Source organism: Macadamia integrifolia, chromosome 3, assembly GCF_013358625.1.
Source record: "Macadamia integrifolia cultivar HAES 741 chromosome 3, SCU_Mint_v3, whole genome shotgun sequence".
Lineage (NCBI taxonomy): Eukaryota > Viridiplantae > Streptophyta > Magnoliopsida > Proteales > Proteaceae > Macadamia > Macadamia integrifolia.
Window position 1 is genome coordinate 16560616 of NC_056559.1, and position 11435 is coordinate 16572050.

Here is an 11435-nt window from a genome sequence, read left to right on the forward strand (position 1 = left end):
CAACCTTGATTTCCACTTTAGTTAGAGAGAAATATGGCTGACAGCAACTTTGGAACAAAAACCCTTCAAAAAATCGTGTTTTTCTAAAAAATTACCCATCTTGGCCATTATATGACCATAGTGCACTGTATCGGTACATACCGATACTCACCGATAGGTATCGATACTCACCGATATGTACCAATATATATATATCAATACTCACCGATACGTGCCAATATATACCGATATGTACCGATCGATACATATCGATACGTACCGATCGATACATATCGATACGTACCGATCGATACATATCGATACGTACCGATCGATACATATCGATACGTACCGATCGATACATACCGATACTCACCGATACGTACCAATACATACCGAAACGTACATTTTACCTCAATTTTATAATTTTCATAGTCGTATCGAGGCATATCGTATCGTATCGATGTGTATTGGTGGTGTATTGATGCATATCGGTATGTATTGTAGGATATATATCGATATGAAAGGATTTTAAAAATTTCATGTATCGTATCGGTGTGTATCGTATCGGTTGGCTAAATTTAAGATACGTATCGGAGGGTATCGTATCGGTATCGGAGATACTTAAAACCATGGGCGTGGGAGATCAGCCCAGAGTCCTTATTATCTGGGAACTAATAAGGAGACCAAGCGGAGAGAACTTTCGCAGTAGATTCTCGAAGTCAAAGAGTTGCAGGATATATATTTATTTATTTCTTTATTTTATTTTTTTTGTAAAACATGGTTGTAGTGGCAGTGATGGAGATCTGTTCTCAAGAGGCCTATCAACAGATGAGCGGAACATTCGAAAGAATTGGGGTTGGGGTATTGGCAGAGAACAAGCTAGGTCATGCAAAGGGTTGAATAAATACTTGGATAGCAGAGAGGTCGTGTGGGGGAAATCGAGAGAGAGAGAGAGAGAGAGAGAGATTCGTCATAATCAGGGGTTAGGGTTAGGGTTAGGGTTAGGGTTAGGGTTAGGGTTAGATAGAAGGGAGAAAAAGAATTGGAAGAGAGCTATCTAGATCGTGCGAGAGAGATCGAACAAGGAGAGAGATTCGAGAGAGGGGTATAGAGAAGGGAGAGGGAATCGGATGAGGAGGGGTATACTTACCTAGTGGTTAAGCTCTAGTCGCTGCCTGCGGGGGGTGGGAGTGTAGCACCGGAGATCTAAGAGCTAGAGAGCAGTTAGCAGAGAGCCCACAGCTAGAGAATGTGTTAAATTTTATTGAGTTGGATGATGATCTTCCCCTTTATATTGTTCATCAATTAGTTCCACAAGTTCCAACTATTGCAAACCCACCACCTCCTCTACCAGGTGTTCAGGTATATACTCTTCGTCATCGGAAAGATCTAGAATCCCTTGCTTCTATAGTGCCTACCTCATCATCTTCGTCTACAGGTCCTGAGTCAGGTATCCCTATTTTTTATCTCGATCTTCCAACTTCTAACTTTGTTTCCTATTCTATTTTATCACATTATTTTCTCTCTTATCTTTCTATTATTTCTAGTTATCCTGTTCGTAAGTCTACTACAAAGACATCATCTAGTCCTGGCTAGAGGATAGCTATAGAGGAAGAATTATTGGCCTCGAAGGAAAATCAGACTTTGGATCTTCTCCCTTTACCTCCTGGTAAGTCTGCTATTGGTTGTCATTCGGTGTATGTGGTTAAGGTCAACCCTGATGGTTCTCTTGTTCAATTGAAGGCAAGGTTGGTTGCCAAAGGGTCAAGTTTATAGGGTTGACTATGTGGACACTTTTTCTCCTGTTGCCACACTTACGTTCGTCCGTATTTTGATTTCTCTTGATGCTTCTCATCATTGGCAGTTATATCAACTTAATGTAAGAAATGTGTTTCTTCACAGTGATCTACATGAGGAAGTTTATATGGAGCAACCTTCAAGGTTGTTGCTCAGGGGAGTCTGGATGTTGTGCAAGCTGAAGAAGTCTTTATATAGATTGCAGCAGTCTCCTCGGGCATGGTTTGGCATATTTACTGAGGTGGTTCTTGAGTTTGGAATGTCAAGGTGTAACAGCAATCACTCAATTTTCTATAGGTGATATGATATGGGAAGGATAGTCCTTGCTGTTCATGTTGATGATGATGTTATCTTGCGTGACAATGTTGAGGGTATCCAGTATTGAAGGTTCACCTTCAACATAAATTTCAAACTAAGGGTCTAGGAAGGTTGAAGTATTTTTTGGGTATTGAAGTTGCCCAATCAAGTAAGGGAATTTAACTTTCTCAGTGAAAATACATTCTGGATTTACTTACATGGACTAGTATGTTAGAAGTCAAACCTCTTAATACTCCAACGGGTCCAAATGTGAAACTTACAGCTAAAAGAGGTGATATGTTAGAAGATCCTGAGAAGTATCAAAGGTTGGTGGGAAAGCTGAATTATTTGAATGTGTGACCTAACATTGCCTTCTCTGTCAGTGTTGTGAGTCAGTTTCTTTCCTCTCCGCGTACATCCCATTGGGAGGTTGTTGTTCGTATTTTGAGGTATCTCAAGAAGGCTCCAAGCCGTGGTTTGTTATACCCTGATCATGGGCATGGATGTGTTGAAAGTTTTAGTGATGCTAATTGGGCTGAATCTCTTGTTGATAGGTGATCAACCAATGGGTACTGTACTTTTGTTGGCCGAAACCTGTGTCGTGGAAGAGTAAAAAACAGGTTGTTGTGTCACAGTAGAGTGCAGAGTTTGAATATCGTGCCATGGCACATGACACTTGTGAGTTGATGTGAGTGAAGAGGTTGTTGATGGAACTTGGGTTTGAGTGCACCTCCTTTATGCAGTTGTGGTATGATAACCAAGTTGTTATTCATATTTCATCAAATCCAACTTAAGGGGGAGTGTTATCACTTTGTTCGAGAGGAGCTGCAGCAAGGGGTTATCTCTACGAGTCATGTTTGCACAAGAGAACAACTTATAGATGTTTTTACCACGTCGCATATTTGTCACAAGCTGGGCATGATTGACATCTATGCTCCAACTTGAGGGGGAGTGTTAGAAGATGTCGAATGAAGGGGAGGAGATAATCGAGATTAGCGCCAATCTCGATTCTCTCCCCTTGGGGGCTTTTGTCTTTTTGGGTCTCTTTATTCTGTATTTACTTTTGCGCCCCTAATAGGGTTATGTTCTATTATATATATTGAATGAAGTGGGAGTTTCAACACAAGGTTGTCACTCCCAAAGGTTACAGCCATCTCTCTTCTCTCTTTTTCCTTTTCTTTGTCTTGTAATTTGCAATGAGTAATCGAAATCTCCTCTATTCAGCCCTATTTTCCAGATCTGAGTTTTCTGTTAAAACTGAACTTGATTTTCGTGCTGGAATTTGTGATGGATCCTACTTGAACTGATTACCCCTGGGTAATTTAGACTGACATCAATAAAATATAAAGCCTATGCCCATACAACCCATTGGACACTTGAAATAACATACATTAGTCCATTCAGGGTCCAGTTTGATGTCTGAAGTAGAGAACCAGAATTGAACCAAAAATGGACCAGCGTTTAATCCTCTTTTTGACAGCTCGATCTACATTACTTCAGGGGCTAAAAGAACAAGATTGCAGGGGGAAAGATGAGGACTTGTGCAGCAGTCACATGGAAATGTAGAGGTAGATACCCCACTCAGAAGGATGTCAATGAATCATGTGGTCAGGTTACCTGAACTGAAGAAGGAATTAAGGATATGGCAATCTACCCATCAAATATAAAATGGAAAAAAAAAAATTTGGGGGGAGGGGGGGGGATGGGTCAAGGCAAGTAGAGGTAGAGGTAGAGGAGGGTAGCAGAATGCAAGGACTAAAGGCAGGTTATCAAATCTTATGTCCAATCAAATTCATAATTTCCTTCATTATAGTTTTTTAAGGGGTTGGGAGGGTTTTTAGTCGAAAGTTTTGCAGTGATATTAAGTCTTACTAGATGAGTTCTTAGGTATCAAGGATACCAACTGTTACTGGTGTGCAGACATGTAGATCCATTTTATCTTATGATTGATGATTGATAATTTGATTACCGGTAGGTTGATTCTTGTTTTCCTATCCATTAAAAAAGATTGTTACCACCAAGAAAAGAAAGAGTGAAAGAATAACACCCACACTAATCTTTCTGCTGCAACTCTGGGCCTCTGGCCAAAGTTTATAACCATTAAGAAAGTAACAGAAGTGAGAGAGAGAGAGTTATACCAGGTATTTCAAAGTCCGAAGGCTAAAACCCTTTGTATTGGAAAGATGATCAACAAGTCGGCCAGGTGTTCCCACCTATAAAAGATAAAATAACCAAAAAAAAAAAGTACCTGTTTAGAATTTGATCAAGCAACACTACTGCAACAGCATCTGAATATATAAGCAGATAATGCTGATAAGCTAGGTAGATTGATGAATTAAAAAAAAACACACACACGCACACACAAAAGAAAATAGGTGAATCAACAGTAGGAACCATTATAATGAAGATGAGGTATGACAAATAAATGGATTAAGTAAGAAAAATATAAGAAATATATCTCAATTACACGATTATGAGCCACTCAATAATTTTTTGGCACATGTTCATTACTTGTTACTGAAATAATTGGACGCCAAGACATAATCTGGAATCACCACAGAACCCCCCCCCCCTTCAAATAAAAGGTAGATTTTCCGACAATTAGTTAGTTTCCAGAAAACTAATTAAAAAAGTACAAATTACATTTATTCTCTAGAACTGCTTTATAGTATGCAATTAAGATACATCTATTAGAAAATGAAACTATCATCATTTTTCTGGGGAACTGCAAAAAACTACACTTACTGTCATTCATTGCCATATGTGATGCACTTGGTTTTAGCTCTATTCGATCATGCATCCAATATAATGTTTTGTAAAAAAGGAATTAAGTTTTTAAATCCATATAATTACTTCTTAATTCCAAAAATTACTTAGAAACCATAAAGGATGTAATGGAAGTTATAATAAATCATGAAAGATTTAACTTAAACACAATTTCCATAAAACACATTATATGAGGAACACTATTCAGTCAAAACTGAAGCTCAAGGACAAAAAATTGCACACACACAAATGATTGACAAACATTCTAATGTCGGGGATAGAAACAGCTTCACTATTTGGAGAGCTCTTTCCAGTTGTCACCCCACCCAGTCCTTCCTTATTCACCGCCATATCCATGTCCCTCCCGCTTGTTGCCTTTGTTGGAATAGTTCCGAAAACACCAACCACCTCTTCTTTGAGTGCCTTTTCACTTCCACCATTTGGAAGCGAGTTCTTGCGATTTGTTGGCCTACCATGAGGAGCCCCCTCCCCCTCTCGAGAGAATGGATCTGGATGGGAAATCCATTTGGGACACTGTAGGTAAGCTCACCTTTGGGGTTGCTATTTACCACATTTGGATGGAGCGCAACCTTCATAGATGGACCTCCATCTCCAGGTCATTCGACAAGATTTGGAATACCATTTACTTTGAAGTCTCCTCCAAAATTTCTCTGATCCCTTGTCCTGCTATTGTAAACTCCCCAAGGAGAAGTCTCACTGTTGCTTCTTGGGGTTTATCCTTTTCTATTTTTCTCCCCCCTTCCCCGCCCCTTAGGGGTTGTACCGTTGTAGCATCATTTCTTGTATTTTTCTTCACCTCGGGGTTCAATACATTCCCCCCCCCCTTTCCTTTCTCCTTGGTTTCGAATTTCTTATTCACCCAAAAAAAAAAAAGAGGACGGAAAATAACTTTGGACAATTCTTAATAAACCATAAGATGTAGGAAAAAAAATTGATGTCCATTACCAGCAACTTGAGATAAATAAACTTGGCCTATACCCAGGAGGGGTGGAAAAAATGAAGTGAATGATCAAAACAATAAATTCAAAAAGAAGAAAATAATAAGGGAATACATATGCTTTGCAACTGAAACAAGTATCATACACCTTCACTTTAGCAAAACAAAGGAAACAGTGAGAACAAATTAAAAATTCCACACATCCAGAGATCCATGTTAATGAGAAATTGATGAAATAAAAATGAAATATATTAATTAAAAAAAAAAAGGCTTGCACAAACACGTACAACAACTTGCGGCCTCTTAGCAAGTGCAATTGTCTGTTGCATCATATCCACCCCTCCAACAAGCTGCATAGATCAGAAGTAGCTCTTAGGCAGAAAAACTTAGGATGACAGGAGGAAGATATGAAAATTTATATTAATTTCTATTTCCTTGCCTCTGCATTGTATTCTTATTCCACCGTATATAGTTTCTTTTTAAACTTACTCCTTCATTTACATGTTACTTTCTCTCAGTAAGGATATAGAAATATTGCCCCTCCTAAGTACTAGAACTAAAAGGATATCCACATAGTTGTCTTCTAAAGATTCTAAGCATTCTTTTTTTGTAAGGTTGTCCTTATTCCAAATGGAGGGCAACCTACAGAGCATAGTTTTCAAGAAAACCATCACTTATTCGAAGCACAAAAGGTATGGAACTATTTTTGTATTGGAACGGAATGGATTTCAATTGAGTCATATATTTTTCCAATCAAATTAATTCTATACACAATAAGGAAGCATGAGGCTTATGACTTGTGTACTTGGAAGTCATGATAACCACCTAAATCCTTCAATACATGGTCTCAATTGTGATAACAAAAAAAAGGTAGAATCTAAAGCCACAGTATTTATAAGGCAAAAAGTATGCAAGATGGAACACAAAGATAGAAAGGCACTTCAGCCTCCCTGATTTCTACCATATGGCATGCCAAGGGAGAAATTCCAACCCATATAGGGACACCATGGTCACATCTCAAATTTAAGTCCCTAATTTAATCATATCGTCCACTACGTGTTGCACATTCAAACTTGATTTTTAACAGTCCAATATTTTTTTGGGAAGGCTTTTAACCATTTAGTTTACAGGGAAGATGAGGCTTACCTCTCAGTGAAATTTGTGTCCAACTGTGTACCTGACATGCCACGTGGTAGATAATACCCCCATGTTACTGTAGGATGCAACATGGGTAGTTCCACATCCATGCTCTCTAATTAATAAATGTTTGTACATACAAATGTGATAAAAGGACTCACCACTGCACTCTTCAAGCCAATGCCAGAACCCAAAGCTTCAAACTGTTCAGCAATCTGAATTGCAAGTTCCCTAGAGTAGAATGATAAAGAAAATAATAAGAATATTTTGAGGAAGACAACAGAAGATAATTTTTTCCCCTGAACTTGGATATTAAGAATAATAAGAATTGTAATGAAATTAAAATCAGCTACATCACAAACCTTGTTGGAGAAAGCACGCAAGCAAAGAATGCTTGTGATGCTTTTGGAGAATCTAAAAGAGACTGGATAATGGGGAGAGCAAAGGCTGCAGTCTTACCGGAACCCGTGGGGGCTAATCCAATCAAATCTTTCCCTGAAGTACAGAAACCAAAGAATGGAACCATCATATTGCATAAACATATGACATATTAACAAATAAATAGGAAAATAAAAGGGAAATATGAACCTTGAAGTGCATAAGGAATAGCTTCAGACTGGATTTTCGATGGGGTTTTCCAACCCAAGCTATCACAGACCACCCCCAGTTCATCACAAATGCCCAAACCCTTGAATGTCTGTGTATCTTCGTTCTCTTCAGCCATTTCACACAATTAGCCTGACACAGATAAGAAAAAGAACAAAGCTAGGATTGAGAATACCCCCAAAAAAAATAAAATAAAACAGCCCTCTACTAGTATGCATGGTTCAAGAACTCAAGTGATACCGTAGAAATTTCCCACATTTTGACGGTATCCCATGACTCCGATATTATATAGCCTGTGATTTTTAAAAGTCACTAGTTTCGACCAAAATTCCCACATTTCGGTCAGCCTGTATAAAACATGCTTAAATAGGAGACCAAGTGTTCTCATTTCAAAATTTCGACCCTTTCCCCATATTTTCTTCTCTGTGAAGTGGGAAATTGGGAAAACACTCAATTTTCCTTTTTTGCCCAAAAACTTCAATGTAAGCTTGGATCTTGCAAAATCTACCTAAGGAAGGGAGCTTGGACCACTTTTGAGAGTTGAGACTTGAGAGATAACTCACAATTATGTAATATTATTGTTTATTTTGGATCTTTTGCATTATGTTTTGTTTGTTTTAAACTTTTATTCATGTATTTCACAATTATGTACTTATGTAGATTGTAGACTACATATAATGTAGACTATGTACTTATGTAATATAGTTTCAGTCAATAACTCAACGTACATTAGCAAACTTTGGTTCTCACCACAAGTATAACTTTAGGTGTTTTTTCCATGACACTAATTATGTAATTGTGTTAGAAATGTCTACAATAGGACGTATACAAAAAATAGGCAAAAGAAACACATTTTGGGGGTCAAAACCAAAGTTTCCACCCAACCAGGAAAAATTCCTTGGTTTCCTCGAAATTCGGCCTCCCCAAGGGTCGAAACCCAATACCTTGAACCTTGCTTGTATGGAGGGAGAAAAACCCCTTGTTACAATTCAGACTCTCTTTGGTATGATTTCTATTTCTTCTGACCTATTTATATTCTGAAAATAATTTATATATCAGATATCAAAATCATTTGGTTACTACTAAATAGAATAAATTCTAGAATGAGAAATTGGTTCGTACTACCAGTGTGCAGGCCTCCAACATTGTTTTGATTTGGCACCAATTTAACTGAAGCATACTAATCTCAAGCATTCTTGCCTTGATAGATTGGTCCATTGGGGAAGAGGATGATCATCCACATAACCCTTTACTGATAGTCAAGGGATATTGAAGGAGCAGAATGCAAGGATTAACTAGCCGTCTCCCAATTGAATATAGAGATATCGGACGGAGATCCAAGAAAAATTTATCTTCACCCCAACTCCAAATTTGTATCTTTATACATCCACCAACTTTAAGGCATAGTATTCATTGTCCTCCCCTTTGATTCTATTCTCATCTTCTTAATTTCTATACTTTCTCTGTTTTTATCCGGAGATGCGCTCAACTTTCATACAGAAAGAATAAAATATCTTGTACCCCTGGAGCCTGGAGCTTAATGGGCCCGCCGTTGATATTGAGCATCCGAACACCAAACTCAATATCAATTGTGAGATCATTGACAAGCTGAATCTCGTCCATGAATTGAGCAGAAGACATGATTCCCCACACCTGCAACTTTGAATTTAACAGGCGACTTTTGTTTACATGTTGCGCATGATTCTGCCTATAATGACCCTTTTTGGAATTGGCTGCTTGGGTTGCAGATCACAACTCATTCGACTTATGTATTAGATGTGGTCTACTCAAATCTTCAATTTCTTACTGAAAGGATTGTAGTGTTGTTATGGAAGACCTATGAATTTGCAAATAGGTGGCATATTCACATGGTTTTTTGGATTTGTCTCTTCAGTCCCTTTTTTTCTTTCTTTTACCAACACCTGAACACACTCCAATGGTCACAGATGGGGGTCTATGTTCTCAAAATGAAGAAGCAGAAACCTATCCACCATCCTTGTGAACGTTTCAAAATCAAAAAAAAGTGGAGATATATAATCTCCAGTTACAGGTACCAGGGGGCTTCATAATTTGCCAAGAAACACATAAGAGAAAAACAGAGTGTGTGTGTGTGTGTGTCAAAGAATCGTAGAGAAAAAGAGATTAACCTAAAAATAGAATTAAACTCATCAGTAATGGAAGATAATCGTTGCTCGATCCACCACTGATTCTTGAAAAAATTCCAGCCAACTCTCAATGAAGAAACCACAAAAAAGAGATTCGTCCCTGAAGAGGTAAAGGGTTTTGGGAACCGCAGGAGGAAGGACAGACGTGGGAGGCAGAGAGTGAGAGGGTTTAACATGAGACTACGAATTTCCGTTATTTATAATTTACACCATCAATCTTAAACCAATACAACACGTGCTCATAAATAAAAATTTTAAAAAAAAATTATTTAATTATCCACTATTAGATTTTTTTCTTTTTTTACAGAAATACCCATATTATGTTTCATTCAATAAAATTTACACAAAACAAAGGGAGGGATTTGTTAGGATTTTATGGGCTTAACTGATCTAGAATGATCTATTGGGTCAGGATAATCTGACCCACTCCATGTGAGATATATCTAGTCCAATCTATCATGGGAATGAATTATGGTTTTAGAGATTCTATTATAAATAGAAGCTCATGGTCCTATAGCCATCACTTTTTATTTTCATGGTTTTGGAAGCACAGACTCCTTTATAAGAACAGTGCCTATGTGAAAGAATTCCAAGGGTGAAAGGTTGCATAAGATCTGTTTGTGTATTTAAAGATCCATGAAGAGACTATCATTAATCTTGAGACTACACTCACGCTTAATGGGTATGTGGTTAATCTCTTTTATGATTCGTTATTGTATTCTAGAAAGTAAACATTATGGGGTTGTTTACATGATTCTATGGAGTAGAATCCTTAACAAGATTATTTATAGGTAAAAGAAAAAGAAGGGAAGAGGAATTTAATTTTAAAAAAATGATAATTTTTTTTTTTATAATTATGATTATATAATCTACTTACAACTCTTGTCATATTTAGCTGAAATATTTTTCATATATTTAATATTTATTTTTTATTTCAAATCAAAACTAAATGGTTGCAAAGTAAAATAAAGTGATATAATCAATAGTCTAAGCGAAGACCGATTCCCTTGCTTCCCTTGTCGAGCTGATCTACGACCACCCTCTCCCGAGTTTCCCTTGCTGACCGAGCTTGGGTTTCATGGAGTAGCTAAGGCTGCGTGGTAACCTACCGATTCCCTTTCCACGTTAATCTAGTTGCTACCCCCCGCTTGTTTCGTTGAGCTCGCTGTCTTTCGTTAGCTTTTGTCTCGGATGATACTCTTTTTTATGCATTCACTAACACAACAACCTGCAGCTTCTGCTTCCGCTTCCGCTTCCCCTTTCTATCGTAAGAGAAAGCGTTGTCGCTTCAGCCCTTTCCAATGTTTGAATGACCAGAACTAGCTTCGAGACTATCAAATAAAACCCCTTTACTATCTCATCGTGCATACAGTGCTTTGTGTACTTACTGGTCATCTGTCTCTGCATAAGTACTACATCAACTGCTTACCTCCAGCACCTAGCACGTCACGGACTACCGGGAAGCAGGATAAAGAAAGCAATTGTACTGCCTTGCCGCGGGATAGTCCTCTTACAGGCAGCCGCCCCGTTTGGCGGATTAACACTTTCAACCTATGGCACTAACTATTTAACTTTACTTTGCAACCATTTAGTTTTTATTTGAGATTAAAAATAAATAAATAAATAAATATTAAATATATGAAAAATAATTCAGCTAAATATGACAAGAATTGTAAGTAAATTATATAATCATAATTGTAAAAAAAAAAAATATGTTTTTTTTTTTT

The 11435-nt window shown here is 37.7% G+C and overlaps 1 protein-coding gene across 1 annotated transcript in view; it reads right to left on the reverse strand.

Moving 5' to 3' along the window:
- The window catches only part of LOC122074852 (DEAD-box ATP-dependent RNA helicase 10), a gene marked incomplete in the record, with an annotated part of 34130 nt that overhangs the window by 17648 nt on the left and 5047 nt on the right, over positions 1 to 11435 (reverse strand). The window contains 5 exon segments of the mRNA XM_042639825.1: positions 4215 to 4289; positions 6088 to 6150; positions 7099 to 7168; positions 7300 to 7432; positions 7526 to 7675. Of these exon segments, the coding sequence (XP_042495759.1) occupies positions 4215 to 4289; positions 6088 to 6150; positions 7099 to 7168; positions 7300 to 7432; positions 7526 to 7661 (477 nt within the window).